The sequence below is a fragment of the Diabrotica undecimpunctata genome, chromosome 1, assembly GCF_040954645.1.
Source record: "Diabrotica undecimpunctata isolate CICGRU chromosome 1, icDiaUnde3, whole genome shotgun sequence".
Taxonomy (NCBI): domain Eukaryota; kingdom Metazoa; phylum Arthropoda; class Insecta; order Coleoptera; family Chrysomelidae; genus Diabrotica; species Diabrotica undecimpunctata.
In genome coordinates, this window is record NC_092803.1 from 94363713 (window position 1) to 94382025 (window position 18313).

Consider the following 18313-nt stretch of genomic DNA (forward strand, 5'->3'; position numbering starts at 1 on the left):
CTCCAGGATTTTCGGGGTCGTCCTCTTTTCCTCCTTCCTATGGGGCTCCATTCGGTTATTCTCTTTATCCATCTGCTGTCGCTAGTTCTTCTTACATGTCCATACCACTTTAGTCTTTTTTGTTCTATATATGTTAGTATGTCTGTTTCCATTGATGTTCTTTTGCTTTATTTCGTCATTACTTCTCCTATCCATTCTTGTTACTCTGCAGCATCTTAGCAGGCATTCCATCTCTGTTGGTACTATCTTACTGCTGTTTTTCTTGTTTATGATCCAATTTTCAGCCTCATATGTCATAATACTTCGCACTAATGTTTTATAAATCTGCGCTTTTGTCTTCATATTTAGTTGTCTATCCCATCATACTGAGTTAAGTTGTCGTATTGCTGTTCTTGTTTGTTCTAATCTTTGTGTACTTTCTTCCTCTGTTGTTGCCTTTTTCGTGATTATAAACCCCAGGTATTTGAATTTATCCTTTCCTTTGATTGTTACGTTGTCATCAATATGTAGATCTTCTATGTCTTCTTCACTTATAGATAGGTACTCTGTTTTCGCGAGGTTAATATCTAGGCCAGCCTTGGTATATTCTTCTTGTATCTTCATCATGTAGCTGAGGTCGTCTTGGTCTTGTGCAATCACTACTTGATCGTCTGCAAAGCTTAACGTATATAGGTATTCGTTCCGTACCGGTACTCCCATGCCTTCGCATTTTCTTTTCCATGTAGTCAAGGTATTTCTAAGTATATTTTGCATAGGGTAGGAGATGTGGAACAACCCTGCAGGGGCCCTTTTGTTGTGGTGAAGTCTCCTATGATTCTTGTTCCCATTTTAATGCACACTTTATTTTATTTATACAGAGCTTTTGTAGCTTCTACGAGTTCCGTCTGTATTTCTAATTTGTACATTGCCTCCCATAGTTCTGACCTTGGTACAGAGTCATACGCCTTTCTCAGGTCCATAAATGCCAAGTGTATATCTCTATTTTTTGCTTTTTTCTTTTCCAACAGTTGTTCCAGTGTGTATATGTGGTCTATGCATAATCTTCCTGTCGTGAAGCCTGCCTGATCCTTACCGATTTTGCCTTTTATCGCTTGCTCTATCTTTTCTCGCAGTATCTTCCTATATAATCTTCCTATTGATGATATTAGGCTTATTCATCTGTAGTTTTCGCATCGTTTTCGATCTCCTTTCTTAAATATAGATGTCATATATGCCTCCCTCCACTCCTTTGGGAGCTGTTCTCCATTTATGGCTTTCTGAAATATCCATTGTGTCATCCGGTGTAATTTTTTGATCCGTATTTTATAAGCTCAGGTGAGATGCCTCCAGGTCCCGGTGCTTTCTTATTTTTGATTGCTTTTATGGCTGTTCTCATTTCCCTATCTGTTATTTATATTTCTTGTTGTGAGAATCTGCTTTGTCTTCGCCTGTTTTCTTTTCCAATGAATTGTGGTCTTTGTTCTGTTAATAGTTCCTTGTAGTAGTCCTTCCATTCTTTGTCCTGTATATTTCCCAATTTAATTTTTTCTTTTGAGTTTTGTTTCAATCCTCTCAGTACTTTCCATGACTCCGAAGTTCTTGTACCTCCTAGATATGTTTCAATATTTAAGTAGATTCTTTCCCATTCTTCATTCTTTTGCTGTGTTATTTGTTTTTTCACTTCTCTATCTTTTTCTCTGTATTCTTTATAAACTTCATCGTTTTTTGAAGTCAGCCATTTTCTGTATAGTTGCTTTTTTTCTTCAATTATTCTTTTTGTTGGTTCATTTATTTCATAATAGTGCTGTTTATTTGTTATATGTTCTTTTTCCCCAAGGGCTTCGAATGCTGCTTGCTTTATACTCGCCTTTATATGCTCGTATATTTCTTCGATGTTGCCGTATCTAAATTCTATTAATTTTTGGTCTAGACGTTGTTGGTATAGTTCTCTTATTGATTGTTCTTGGAGTAGTTCTATATTGTATTGTTTTTCTCTTGAGTATCAATATCACGAATTAATCCCTTGCTCTCTAATAAGTGACCCGAAATAAAAGCTTTTAAATTTTCTTCCTTCGGTTTACTACTATTTACAAGACTATCTACATCATGTATAGAAGCTATACCACCTTAATTCTGTTCCTACCAATTCCCCTTACTTGAAGGAAATTAGAAATTCCTAGTTTTTTTTGTATAAAATATGGCCTATGGTAATTGGATGTAAGCGACGAAGATCTGTGTTATCTATCTTTTCAATATACACAAAAATGTTTTCAAGCTTATACTTATCCGAATTTATGTTAAATCCTCTATTGAGTACCACGTTTTCTTCAGGCTGCATTACTTTAGATGATCTAACAATATTGTTAGAGGCACTTAAAAGTGTCCTCGAGTCAATGCCAGTCTCCATAGGGTAAAGTAAAAATTTTTAAGCATTATGCGAGTATGTTTTTATTAAACACTACAATTTAAAAAAACTAGCCTAATAAAATTTAATTTTAAATTACGCGGTATTGCTTTAAACCCAACGAAATAAACTTTACAATGCGGAGGATTTAAAAATGCGTATCTACACTTCGACAGTTATTTGACAATTGAAATTCAATTTCATTTCCAAAAAAATATTTCGAATTTATTTTGATATAGACATTCCATTTTTACGGGAGCAGTAGCCACGTCCAATTTTCGTCGTTATAAATTGATAAATATTTTAGTTTTCGAATCCAGTTGTTATATTTATACAGCGTGTCCGTAAAGTATGGAATAAATTCGATATTTCCTAAATAAAAAGCCTTTTTAAAAAAATCTATAAGACGTCGATTTTTAAATTTAATGTTCTATATTTTACAATAAAATTTCATTATACAAGGTGATACACATTACAGTGATGACGCCATCGGCTTTTTTTTTAAATGTAACACCCTGTATTTTAGGACATTTTTAGATCGATAAAAATGAGCTGATTTCAAAAAAGTATAATACTCGGTTCTAATGGATATAATTTGAAAGATATGCGCTTAGAAAATAAATTATTTATTTATCAATTATTGCAAAAAAGTAGCCTACTTCTAGTTTTTGGTAAACTGTAATTATTTTTAGTAACGTTCAATAACAATTAAGTAGTATAATAATTGTATTAATTTGTGAATGTTGTGTATTATTACTTAGAATTAATTTTAAGTAGAACTGAATTTGAGTGTAAAGCAATGAATTGAAATACTCATGATGATTGGGTATGGAGACAAATCGCAAACTCAGATGGAAGTGTGTAATTTATTTAAGAGCGTAGGCGCAAAATTTCGGGCCAATGCTTTTTAAATGCATTCATTTTTTTCGAATCCTAAAAAAACTAATAAGTATTTTGGAAAAATTTAAACGCAGAATGAAAGAATACATTATTACTGAGGGCCGAAAGTCCCTGAAAACTTCTATAATGTTTATTTTAATAAGTTACAGGGGGTGAAAAAAAAAAGAGAAAATTTAGTGCGATTTTTAATTTTAAATATCTCATTCAAAAAAACTTTTTGTTTATTCTAAGGGACTTTCGGCCCTCGGTAATAATGTAGTCTTTCATTCTGCGTTTAAATTTTTCAAAAATATTTGTTAGTTTTCTCAGGATTCGAAAAAAATGATTGCATTTAAAAAGCATTGGCCCGAAATTTTGCGCCTACGCTCTTAACCCTTATCCGGAAAAGGTGTGTCCATCGGACACACTTATAGATATGTTACTGTATATTTCGAAAAGCACAGTATATTATTACATCAAAAATTAGGACAATGTCTACTTTAAAGTAAACTTATTGGAGACAACAACTCAATATTTTGAACTAATCAAAATAAACTATAAAAAAATAAAATTATTTTTACTAACGTAACCGAATAGTGTGTGTCCGGCGGACACAATTTGCTACTGGATGCGGTTTCAGCCGGATTTAGCCGTCGAATCCGAATCAGATGATGATTATTTGTCGGAAGCTAGTGAAGAGGAGGATGAGCAAATATCAGAGAAAAATCCATGTAAGTATAAAATAAAACGTAGATATCGACTAGAATACTTTATAATAAAATTTCAGCTGTTGAAGAACACATCAGAAACAGTCAACCAGAAATGTATGTCGCAAAAGATAAAACTGAGTGGTTATCACAACCTTTTCCGACTGGACGAACACAAATTCAGAAAATGGTAAAAGGACCATTACACAGAGCTCAACTTCCACCTGGAACACTCATTGAAGAACCAATAGATACATTTCGCTAAAATAAACCATGGAAGTCCTGTGATAGAATTGAAATGTATTCTTTGGCCTCCTGTTCACCGCCGGGCATTTAAAATCAAACTATGCAAGATGAAGCTTTGTGGAATTCACTTTATGGACCACAGATTTTTCGAGCCACTATGGGTATAAATCGGTTCAAGGAGGTTTTGCGTTTCATTCGTTTCGACGACAAAACGACGCAAGATCCGAGAGACGCAAAAAAGATAAACTGGCTGCTATACGCGATATATGGGATAAAATATTAGGAAATTTGAAAAAGCATTATTTGCCAGGACGAAATATAACAATCGACGAGCAGTTGATACCTTATCGTGGAAGATGTCCGTTCAAATAGTATAATTCCTCAAAACCCGACAAGTATGGGATGAAAATATGGTGGGCAAGTGAATCAGAAACTTTTTATCCTCTAAATGCGATTTCATATCTCGGCAAAGAAGGTAGAAGAAAAGACCTCACTAAGCGAACCTTATTATCGAACCAAGAGGAACATAACATTTGATAACAATTTTACGGACTTAGATATGGCTTATAATATGCTATCCAACAAACCGTTGGACTTTCGCATATTTTATGAATATGTTGGATGTATGCTGTCTAGCATCTTATGTTATTTGGATCAACCTGCATCCAAAATGGAACATAAAAAGACACGAAAAAAGACGTCTATTCATAATTGAAACAGCAGAACAACTTATAAAGCCCCATATTATCTGCAGATCAAACGTAGGACTATCTAAATCAACCAGATCCCTTATGGCGAATTTTGCAGGAGAAGCAACTGCCACAAATGCTGCAACTCAGTCAACACACAAAAGAAGATGTTACCTATGTCCATAAAAAAAAAACAAGAACACAAAAACCAACGTGTAATAGTTGGAGTAAGAACGTTTGTAACGAATACAGCAGTGTAAAACGTGAGTGATTATTATAGGTTAAGATATGCATTGTTTTTTAAATTTTTATAAAGCAAGCACTCAATAATTATTACTTTATTAGTTAGAAATAAACATTCAAAAGATTTGATACACATTTTATTAATTATAACATGAAATGCCGTAATATTGTTGCCGTGTGTCCGATGGACACACTCTGTCCTACTACGTTAGAAAAAATAAGTGTCCGGATAAGGGTTAATGATAAATATCCAGAAATACCCAGCACGCAGTCAACAGTAAGTAAAGTAAGTAAAATGCACAATTGTACAGGAATTAAACGAGGATGATCCAGATAAAAGAATACAAGTTTGCGAAATAATGTTGGATAACCGCCACCGAAACCCTCTCTTAGTTCAAAATATTATTTTTTCTGATGAGGCTACATTCAAATTAAATGAAGAGGTCAACCGTCAGAATTGTATATACTGGGCAAAAAAAAACTCCAATTGGATGCGGGAACATCATACACAATACCCGCAAAAGGTAAACGTATGGGCTGGCATTGTAAGAAATAAAATCATTGGACCCTACTATTTCGAAGGTAATTTAAACAGGCCAGCATACCTAAATTTTTAAGTGGGTATCTCGTACTTACTTTAGTTAATTTATTCCCCAGTACAATTAATCTTGGAGGTTTTGATAAAAGTTTATGGTTTCAACAGGATGGTGCGCCTCCGCATTATGCTTTAGATGTTCGAAGGTACCTAAACGAAATTTTTCCAAACAGGCGGATTGGAAGACGTGGACTTATTGAATGATCAGCGAGGTCGCCAGACCTTAATCCTTTGGATTATTTTATGTGGGGTCATTTAAAGAATGTTTATAAAACGAAACCTGCAAATATTGGAGACTTAAAAAAACAAGAATTCGTAAAGAAATAAATAATATTTCTCAAGAAAGCATAAACAAGGTTCTACCAGAATTTGTACAACGTTTGAATTACTGCCAAATACAATAAGGGCTACAATCCGAACATTTAAGATTAAGTCATGCATTAATTACTGGATTACTTTTAAGTTATTTATTATAACTTATTTATAATTTATTAATATTATAAATCAATAAAAATTAATTTTCTAAGCGTATATCTTTCAAATTATATCCGTTAGACCCCACGTATTATACTTTTTTGGAATCAGCTCATTTTTATCGATCTAAAAATGTCCTAAAATACAGGGTGTTACATTTAAAAAAAGATAGATTAAAAAAAAGAGCCGATGACGTCATCACTGTAATGTGTGTCACCTTATATAATGAAATTTTATTGTAAAATGTAGAACATTAAATTTAAAAATCGACGGATTTTAGATTTTTTTAAAAAGGCTTTTCATTTAGGAAATATCGAATTTATTCCATACTGGGTTTCGATGAGGTTTCGGTGGCTGTTATCATCCATCATTGTTTCGCAAACTTGTATTCTTTTATCTGGATCATCCATATTTAATTCCTGTCCAACTGTGCATTTTACTTACTTTTACGTACTTTGTGTAACGTTGTTTTGCAAACATCGAGATCACTACTAACCTTATAAACAGAAGTGTGCACATCTTCTTTAAAAGCAAGTATAACATCTAATGTTGTAACATAATCTACAGAGGGACGACCTGATTTGAGTGCATTTTCAACCGTACCAGTTTCTCGAAATTTCTTTTCAATCTTACTTACTGTTGACTGCGCGATGGGTATTTCTGGATATTTATCATTAAATAAATTACACACTTTCATCTGAGTTAGCGATTTGTCTCCATACCAGTGGCGGCTGGTGTAGTAAAATTTTGGGTAGGCCAAGCCAGCAAATTACATAGCTATGTGTAATCAGTGACGGATCCAGAGGGAGGGGTCACGGGGTCATGACCCCCCCCCCCTAACTAATTTTTTAATGATTTCTCTGTTCATTTTAACTTCTGCGTTGTATCTAATTTTTGCAATTTTTGATTTTTCATCTGCAAATCGCGAACAGAAAACGCCCTCTTCTGTACATCCTTAAAGGACAGGAAATTACTTAAATGTTCCTTGCAACTGGAATGATTTTTTAAGAAGGCACACATATTTTTTAAATCAAAGTATCCTTCACAATTCTATACACATTTCTTATTAGAAAGTAACAAACACGGCCAACAATATAGTCTGTTTTTCGTAATACTTCCAGACAACCATTTGTAGACATCATACCAAGAGCAATTAAAAGTACGCACCTTTTTCCCATCTTTTTGGTCAATACGCAATGTTGGAGTAGGCCTTTCATTCATAATAATTTCTTTTCTATCAATTTCAGTTCTTCTAGATAATGACGATTCCAATAGTGAAACAACAATGTTTAGACACTCACTATCAACATTACTATTACTGCAACCTGGTAAAGCGTCATAAAAACTCATTTTTATGTATCAGTTATAAAACAATCTCACATATATAAGTTGCATACAATCAGGCGATATAGAAATCACGCAAATGTGAATTTTTTTCTTCGAATTTTACGAATTTTTTAAATTTATTTGGGAACCGTGCACTTTTTTGCAATTGTGTTGTTTGTTTAAAAATATGTTACAATTATAGATTATGTTACATTTTTTTTATCATAATTTAAAAGAAAATTTATATTACAATTCGATAATTACGTTACAAGTGACAACGATGGTCATCGTAGGCCCGATCGTCTGGTGCCTAAACAGCAAGCATAAACACGACAATATAAATCTTTGTCCGGCAAGCTGCTTAACTTCAAACGCTTTTTGTACGGGGATCTTATGTGAGGTGGGTCGGCCAGTTCCGATCGGGCCTATTAATGATATTTAAAATGCCTGAATACGATTCGATGCTTTCTGTGGTAATATAATAACTTAGTTGTTTTAAAGGACGCTAATGTATTGAGTGATTTAGTACATTTAAAAGTTATTTACATGCATTAACATAATTTTTAAATATATATTTTTCAATTTTAAAGCTCTTAAAATTATTGGGTAGGCCCGGCCTATCCTGCCTACCCCCAAAAGCCGCCACTGCTCCATACCCAATCATCATGAGTATTTCAATTATTTGTTTTACACTCAAATTCATTTTTACTTAAAATTAATTCTAAGCAATAATACAGAACATTCACGAATTAATACAATTATTTTAGTACTTAATTGCTATTAAACGTTACTAAAAATAATTACAGTTTACCAAAAACTAGAAGTAGGCTACTTTTTTGCAATTGATAATAAATAATTTATTTTCTAAGCGCATATCTTTCAAATTATATCCATTAGACCCGAGTATTATACTTTTTTGGAATCAGCTCATTTTTATAGATCTAAAAATGTCCTACAATACAGGGTGTTATATTTAAAAAAAAGAGCCGATGACGTCATCACTGTAATGTGTATCACCTTGTATAATGAAATTTTATTGTAAAATGTAGAACATTAAACTTAAAAATCGACGTGTTTTAAATTTTTTTAAAAAGGCTTTTCATTTAGGAAATATTGAATTTACTCCATACTTTACGGACACACTGTATAATATTAACTCTACTATATCTACACCAACGTATAGATTGGATTGTTTTCGTTTTACTTTCAAAATTTACTAATTATTAGTATAATTATTATTTATTTATGTTTCGGTCGATAATCCAACCAGTTTTGATTTATATATATATATATATATATATATATATATATATATATATATATATATATATATATATATATATTTACCTGTATATTTCCACAACATTTCCCATTCCTGCCGCTAATATTCGTTTCTGAGAAAAATTTAAATTATTTGCTGCTTGAACCAGTTTATACTCTTGAATAGGTCCCTCTAATTTTCGTATGTCCCATATTTTTAATTCTCTGTTTGATGCTGAAGTAGCCATATACCTAAAACAAATTGCGACACCTTTTATTTATATACCATAAAACTTATAAATTTTTATTAATTTGGAAATTAAGACTTTTAAGTGACGTTATTAATAAAAACATATTCGACATGTCTATCAACTAAGCAGAAATCCATAACGAATTTGTTTCTTGCACTCATACAGAGTAGATCCGAATAAAAAAAGACAGCAAAAAATAAAATGAAAAAGACAGCAAAGATTTGATTTCACGCTCAAAGCGTCTATGTATCTGTTGATACGTACTTCGACTTAATAAGTCTATCAGAACAGTTATTCATAGCCGTTCTTAACGTGAAAACTAATCTTCTCTGTCTTTTAGGAAGCAACAATAAAATGGCTTCGTTATGGACGCAATAGCGACATCTGATAGAAAAATCGGTAAGATAGTTTCGAAACAAATTCAGATTTCTGCTTTAATCTGAACCTTGTATAAATGCAAGGTATAACAGACGTTGATAAAGATGTTAATAGAGACATGGGGAATCTAAAATTTGCATTCACGACATGTCTATCAACTAAGCAGAAATCCATAACGAATTTGTTTCTTGTACTCATACAGAGTAGATCCGAATAAAAAAAGACAGCAAAAAATAAAATGAAAAAGACAGCAAAGATTTGATTTCACGCTCAAAGCGTCTATGTATCTGTTGATACGTATTTCGACTTAATAAGTCTCATCAGAACAGTTATTCATAGCCGTTCTTAACGTGAAAAATAATCTTCTCTGTCTTTTAGGAAGCAACAATAAAATGGCTTCGTTATGGACGCAATAGCGACATCTGATAGAAAAATCGGTAAGATAGTTTCGAAACAAATTCAGATTTCTGCTTTAATCTGAACCTTCTATAAATGCAAGGTATAACAGACGTTGATAAAGATGTTAATAGAGACATGGGGAATCTAAAATTTGCATTCCATGACATGTCTATCAACTAAGCAGAAATCCATAACGAATTTGTTTCTTGTACGCATACAGAGTAGATCCGAATAAAATGAAAAAGACAGCAAAGATTTGATTTCACGCTCAAAGCGTCTATGTATCTGTTGATACGTATTTCGACTTAATAAGTCTCATCAGAACAGTTATTCTTAGCCGTTCTTAACGTGAAAAATAATCTTCTCTGTCTTTTAGGAAGCAACAATAAAAAAATCAACGTCTGTAATACCTTGCATTTATAGAAGGTTCAGATTAAAGCAGAAATCTGAATTTGTTTCGAAACTATCTTACCGATTTTTCTATCAGATGTCGTTATTGCGTCCATAACGAAGCCATTTTATTGTTGCTTCCTAAAAGACAGAGAAGATTATTTTTCACGTTAAGAACGGCTATGAATAACTGTTCTGATGAGACTTATTAAGTCGAAATACGTATCAACAGATACATAGACGCTTTGAGCGTGAAATCAAATCTTTGCTGTCTTTTTCATTTTATTCGGATCTACTCTGTATGAGTACAAGAAACAAATTCGTTATGGATTTCTGCTTAGTTGATAGACATGTCGTGGAATGCAAATTTTAGATTCCCCATGTCTCTATTAACATCTTTATCAACGTCTGTTATACCTTGCATTTATCGAAGGTTCAGATTAAAGCAGAAATCTGAATTTGTTTCGAAACTATCTTACCGATTTTTCTATCAGATGTCGCTATTGCGTCCATAACGAAGCCATTTTATTGTTGCTTCCTAAAAGACAGAGAAGATTATTTTTCATGTTAAGAACAGCTATGAATAACTGTTCTGATGAGACTTATTAAGTCGAAATACGTATCAACAGATACATAGACGCTTTGAGCGTGAAATCAAATCTTTGCTGTCTTTTTCATTTTATTCGGATCTACTCTGTATGAGTACAAGAAACAAATTCGTCATGGATTTCTGCTTAGTTGATAGACATGTCGTGGAATGCAAATTTTAGATTCCCCATGTCTCTATTAACATTTTTATCAACGTCTGTTATACCTTGCATTTATAGAAGGTTCAGATTAAAGCAGAAATCTGAATTTGTTTCGAAACTATCTTACCGATTTTTCTATCAGATGTCGCTATTGTGTCCATAACGAAGCCATTTTATTGTTGCTTCCTAAAAGACAGAGAAGATTATTTTTCACGTTAAGAACGGTTATGAATAACTGTTCTGATGAGACTTATTAAGTCGAAATACGTATCAACAGACACATAGACGCTTTGAGCGTGAAATCAACTCTTTGCTGTATTTTTCATTATGTTAGTTATATTTAAAAACCCATTCTTATATTAGGCTTTAGGTCTGTTCTTGACCAATTTAAAGGTTTCTTTTCAAAGGTGTTTCTGGTGGTCTGATGCCTGTTGATTTGAAATTTCTTAAAGGCTATTATTTTTGAGGTTCTAAATATTCTTCTGGTTTCTGCTGTATCTGCTCTCGTTTCCATCGCAGAGGTAATTATTAGTCTTAACACGTGAGTGAGTATATATATATATATATATATATATATATATATATATATATATATATATATATATATGTAGAAAAGAAATTTAATCTTTGCAAATAAGTTAAATAGTAAACTCTTAAATATTAGGGAAATCTGCAAGAAAGACTCTAATGAGTATCAATTGTTTCGCCGAACGTTTTCACCAAAGAGAATTAATTTGGCTTCTTCAGGGCTGAAAGAGAATAAATTATAATTAGCTACCATATATTATCAGTTAAAAACATTATTGATCTTACCGTAACTTAGAATTGTAGAGTTAGAATGTTAAAAAACTTTGCTAGTAACAACATAGTGGTGTTTTTTGTTACTATGTGCAAAAAAAGTTTTTTTTAACGTTGAAAATGTATGGTAGCTTTGAACTTAAAACGCAAAGGTTTACCCAAGGTTAATCGAAAAACCCAATGTAACTACATTTATAAGGAGGTAATTCTTTGAATTGTCGGCAATAACTAAATTTTTGATTGTTAGAATTTTAAATGTGAGGTTCTGTTTTAACCAGAACGCATGTGCTGACTATTCAAGGTAACCAAGAACAATACAACATCACAGATAAGACTGATATATCCATTAACAACTAACCTACTTTAATAATTAATTTTCATTAACTAAAAAAGATAACATTCCCTTGCTTTTCTTAGATACATCAAAATAAGATATTATTATAATAATACATGAACAATATAATATAATTAAAAAAGAAAATCAAAATAATATTTCCCTATACTGGGATTTAATTTCATTCGGTTTTACCAATGAACCTTAACGACATAAAGATTCAAAAGAACTACTTGAATTGTCAGCACATGCGTTCTGGTTAAAACAGGACCTCACATTTAAACTTTCTAACAATCAAAAATTTAGTTATTGTCGACAATTCAAAGAATTACCTCCTTTTAAATGTAGTTACATTGGGTTTTTCGATTAACCTTGGGTAAACCTTTGCGTTTTAAGTTCAAAGCTACCATACATTTCCAACGTTAAAAAAAACTTTTTTTGCACATAGTAACAAAAAACCTTAGATTAAAGAAACCATAGATATAACGTTCAGGCAAGAAACAGATGCGCAAAGCCTGCCAAATATTTCACGTTAGGGCTAATGGGTGGGAGGAGTGACAGGTACGTACTTAGGACAATTTTGGAGTAATGAAATAACGGTGATTTAATTATTAAATAATTTATTTAAAACAATAACTAAAACTAATATGAGTTAAATCGGTAAGATAGTTTCGAAACAAATTCTTTTTCATTTTAATATGAGTTAATTTAAAGTACAGTATTCGAATGTTTTACAGATATTAGTGATATATATATATATATATATATATATATATATATATATATATATATATATATATGTTACGAGCAAAGCCCGAAATTGGACAATCCTACAAACATTGTACACAAATTATTGTACACTTCTAGCATTATACCCCCAAACTGTACAATGTCCGAAATAATCAAAATAATTGTCGAAACGCTCATCGGTTCGAATCGATTATTATTGACAAGTGACATACCAAATCAAAAATTGAAAAATGGAATCGAAGAAGAAATTGTTCTACAATAGAGATATTGTTAGTGAAACATTTCAAAGCTTCAAGAGATAGATACATGAAGAAGAAAAAGTTTATTGATTCAAAAATAGGGAAAGCCCTAATACATACAAAATTAATCAATTTATAACATTCATATATGATAAAAATAACAATTACACTTAAAATATAGTATCTACACTTATTAAAAAATATAAAACAATAATATATAACATAAAACATGACAACAAAACAACTACCTAACTATTGGTGCTTTTAATATGGTCCATTAATTTGCTTTTAAACATTTGTATAGATGAACAACTTTTAACTGTTTGAGGAAGCTTATTAAAAAGATCAAAACCCTTAAACAACAAAGAGTTTCTTGAAGCTGTCCTTTTTGTTTTCACAATGTGTAAATTGCACTTACCTCGAGTAGGGTAATTGTGAATATCACAATTCCGTGTAATAAACTCACAAAAGTAAGCAGAGGCCAAATTATTTAGAATTTTATAAATGAACAACATTGTAAGGTAAAAGTCCCTTTGTTGAACTAAAACCCACTGCAGCATGCTAAGCATTGTTGCTATAGGTGTATATCTGTTTCCACCAATAATGATTCTCATTCCACGATTTTCTGATTTTTGCAACTGGGCCGATTGATTTAAATTGAAGAGAAAAATAACTGACGAGCAAAAATCGAAGTGAGGTTGAATAATCGCATTAAAAACTGTAATTTTAGTTGCAGTTGACAAATTTTTAGATATTCTTGAAAAAAAGTATAATTTTTTAGAAATCTTTTTTAATATGTAATTAAAATGGTCATTAAAAGACAATGAATTATCCAATTTAAAACCAAAACAAATAATTTTTGCGTAAAATTAAAAAAAAAATATATTTTTATTTTACAACTTTAATACCCTATATATCTATTTATTTTTAAGTAGTAAAAACGTACTTGTTTCTTTTTTTGATTTTGGTGAACTTGTTGGCGTTGTTTCTGTAATGTTAGAACTTCCACTAGGTTTTTGTGCGTTAAATAAGAGTTTCTGAAAAAATGCTATATTATAACAAATGTTACAAAATTCAGTAAGTTCAACTTAGTCAGTTAGCTAGACCGGTTAGCATAAAATTTACCTGTTTTTTAGGTTCCGGTAGGTACGGATATGTAGATATTTCTACATTATGTTCTTCACGCATTGCAGTATTTCTTAAAATTGGTTGATTCTAAAAATATATAATAGTTTAAAGACTTCAATAAGTTATATTGCATGCATATGGATTTAAAATTGATTTATTGTAGGCACCCCTTAGTGAGTACAGCATTTTTCGTTAGATACATTTTAAACGGCGATTTTTCTCTGTCCAACGAATCTTCAGTAAAATGCAAATCACATACGAGGGATTTTTGGTAGTTCTTTTCCCTCTATATTGGAAAAAAATATCCATGCCTCTCGTATTTCTTTAGATGCAGAGAAACTAAAACGAGTTACATTAACTAACTATTGATAGCAACTACCTCACCGAAAATTACAAAAAAAAATAGTATCTATATAAGAAGGATGTAATGGTTTTTATAATTGATAATTACTTTAATTTATGTCACTTTCAAATAAACCGTAGAAGTATCAAAATGATGACGTTAAGCGAAATTAAATATCACCACTCATTAATCTGAGATCACCACTCAAAACAAATTGCAGTTTTTAAAATTTAAAAGTCCGGTTCTGAAGTACAGCGTCGAACACTTCCCCTCGGTACAAATATGGCTACTAATGAATACAATATTACAAATAGAATATTTTAAACTTACCTAAATAGGTTAGCTGACTTTTTGTCTTTCACACAATTTGCAGTTGAATGATAAATATAGTTCTTAATTATACACCGTGGTATTTTATAAAAAAAGACACTAACACAGCCGAAAACTGAATACACAAAATCACACAATTTAACGTAAAAAATTTAAAATAGTGAACAAGTCGTTGCCGGCGGACCGTGCTGGAGGGGTATACTCTGTCTGCTATTTTGATTGGCAGGATGAAGGAGTGGGGATTAAGGGGAAACGGACAGGCTGCGCACTTGTCGATGTTATATCTACGGTTTCGTTAATCTAAGCAAAAAACACCACTATGTTGTTACTAACAAAGTTTTTTAACATTCTAACTCTACAATTCTAAGTTACGGTAAGATCAATAATGTTTTTAATAGATAATATATGGTAGCTAATTATAATTTATTCTCTTTCAGCCCTGAAGAAGCCAAATTAATTCTATTTGGCGAAAACGTTCGGCGAAACAATTGATACTCATTAGAGTCTTTCTTGCAGATTTCCCCAATAGTTAAGAGTTTACTATATATATATATATATATATATATATATATATATATATATATATATATATATATATATATATATATACATTACCTTCTTTTTAGATGAATTGATAATGCTTTCTGATTAGATTTTGATGATATATATAATATATATCATGATCTCTAGATAATGATTGTTGTTGCTTTTAACAGCCCTGGCCTTGCCTGTGTCAGCACTTTACTTATTCGTGTCAAGTTTGTTCCCTTATGAATGTCCTCGATTCGAATTACTAAACATATTTATATAAACAAAATGCGAAACTATGTTACACGAGTATGAATTATAATATTTTATATAAATGAACTCTAATATTTTAGGAATAATATTACATATATATATATATATATATATATATATATATATATATATATATATATATATATATATATATATATATATATTTAGATGAACTGATGATGCTTTCTGATGATTTCTAGAGAGCGAAACTTCTTCAAATAAATAGATGAAGTAGCCAATTTCTTTGTCTTTTTTTCTCCACCTTTTGACCGAAAAACTGAGCTGGTTTCAGTAATATGTTTTTTTACATTATCCCACTTTTTATTTACGCCCATAATTTGTTTGTTGTCAGTTATTGTTTTTGCATATTAACTATATTATATATATATATATATATATATATATATATATATATATATATATAAATATATATATATAATATATATATATATAATATATATATTATATATATATATATATATATATATATATATATATATATATATATATATATATATATATAAATACGTAGGAATTATCAGGTAAAGTGGTAAATTTCTTTAGATGTGGTGTCGTTATTTACAAACATTCCACTAAATAGGGTCACGGACATTATAGAATCAAACTGGAACCTTATACAAGACTACACGACATTATCAAAAGACAATTTTCTGCAAATTCTTAGGTTCTTTTTTAACAACACTTACTTTAGTTTCAATGGTAAATTTTATTCTCAAATTTTTGGAACAACGATGGGTTTCCTGATTAGTCCAATCCTTGCAACTATTGTAACTGATCATCTCTTAGATAATGTGATTACGCAATTACCTTTTGAATTACCGTTTATATATAAATATGTCGATGACATCATATGTGCAGTTCCATCGTATCACATCAATACCACACTAAACATTTTTAATATATATATATATATATATATATATATATATATATATATATATATTATACCGGTATTTAGGCGCCACGCCTTCCGGTAGGGATCTATGGAGGAGTATCACCGAGCCGCAAGCCCTTATCCCTTGCCGTACTGCTCCACCATAGGCCGATCAGACACCAACATATTCTAGTCTAAGCCGCAGAATTATCTAGAATTTTAAACTGCTGCGTTAGCCTTTTTTATTTTTCTGTACATCGAGCTGGGGCTCGAACCCACATCCATTGAACCATTCGACAGTGAAGCGAATGAGAATCGGCCTCCTAGCCGGCTTGGCTATCCCGACAATAAACATTTTTAATTCATTTAATACAAATCTTCAGTTTACAATTGAAACTGAGGCATATTTTAGTATACCATTTTTAGACAGAAGGGAAATAAGAACAAATGTTAAGATTTTGACATTGGTTTGGTACCAAACGCCGACAGCATCAGGCAGGTATATAAATTACTATTCAAATCATACCACCCGTCAAAAATATAATACCGTACTAGGTATGAAAAGCAGGATAATGTCCATTGTTGATTACAACTTTTTACAAAAAAAGCTGGACATACACAAAAATTTTTGTACCAACGGATTAAAATAACTATTTATCATTTTTGCACTGACCGTTTTATGGTCATGTTTGGGGGGTGGACACCCTTACCGTCCCATCTATGATGTCAGAGAATATTATTTCCTTTTATTATTCACTGAAATCAAGCCATTCAATAAATATGGCAAGAGTATAAACAAGAGCAACAGTTGATATAAACTATTCTTGCTATTTAAAACAGTTAACTAAAAGTAAAGAAAAAGTTAACTATCAATTCTAGCAATCAAAATCTTTCAAAAAGAATCCTGAAAAAACTTTATTGAACATTTATTTTCAGAATATAGGAGGCTTACGTACCAAGCTTAACGATTTACAACAAGTGGTTGCTTGTTCTGATTATAATATAATTATACTAGTTGAAACCTGGCTTAATTCTGACTTTAATAATGCTGAGTTGGGACTTTCCAATTACAGCATTTTTAGAGCCGATAGAAATCATCTAACAAGTCATAAGCAACGTGGAGGATGTGTTCTGATAGCTACATCTTAATATTTACAAGTGTGTGAAGTTGTTATACCACAAAATAATATTGAACAAGTTTTTGTGTCTCTTAAGTCTCACAATCAAATGCTTATTTTGGGTTCTCTGTACATCCCTCCTGCGTCTAAACAGCAGTGTTACATTGATCACTGTAGCAGTGTTGAATTTATTTTTGAAAACTTTCCAGATAGTGATATGATTATATGAGGTGATTATAACTTACCCAATGTTAAATGGATAAATGATGAATTTGGAATAAGAGTTCAATGTATTCCCAATTCTCCTGCTAATGATTTATGTAATACTGCCAGTTATTGTAATTTATCTCAAATTAATGTACCTAATAGCAGAAATACTTTTCTTGACTTGGTTTTTTCTATTTTATCTAATATAATTGTGTCGGAACCATCAGATCCCTTGTTTGACAAAAGTGTCCATCATACTCCAGTTTCTTTCGGATTGTTTGTTAATGTTAACTAATCAACTTTAAATTATGAAGAATACTTTGTAGATTTTAGAAATGGTGATTACTTTAGCAGAAATTATCTTTTGGCTGAGATTGATTGAAAATTAGTTTTCATCAACA

The 18313-nt window shown here is 31.3% G+C and overlaps 1 protein-coding gene and 1 long non-coding RNA gene across 4 annotated transcripts in view; both read right to left on the reverse strand.

Annotated features, from left to right (window-relative positions):
• The window catches only part of LOC140451567 (WD repeat-containing protein 46), a 341290-nt gene that overhangs the window by 180204 nt on the left and 142773 nt on the right, over positions 1-18313 (reverse strand). For all 3 annotated transcript variants that reach the window (XR_011952086.1, XM_072545418.1, XM_072545416.1), the window contains exon 5: positions 8890-9054. Coding sequence is in view for 2 of the 3 variants with exons in the window: in XM_072545418.1 (XP_072401519.1) it covers positions 8890-9054 (165 nt within the window). In the remaining variant the exon portion in view is untranslated. The remainder of the gene's footprint in view (positions 1-8889; positions 9055-18313) is intronic.
• Positions 14060-15143, reverse strand: LOC140451586 (uncharacterized). The gene is made up of 3 exons (XR_011952087.1): positions 14892-15143; positions 14216-14305; positions 14060-14127 (listed from the first exon to the last, which is right to left on the reverse strand). It is a non-coding gene; the product is annotated as an uncharacterized lncRNA (long non-coding RNA).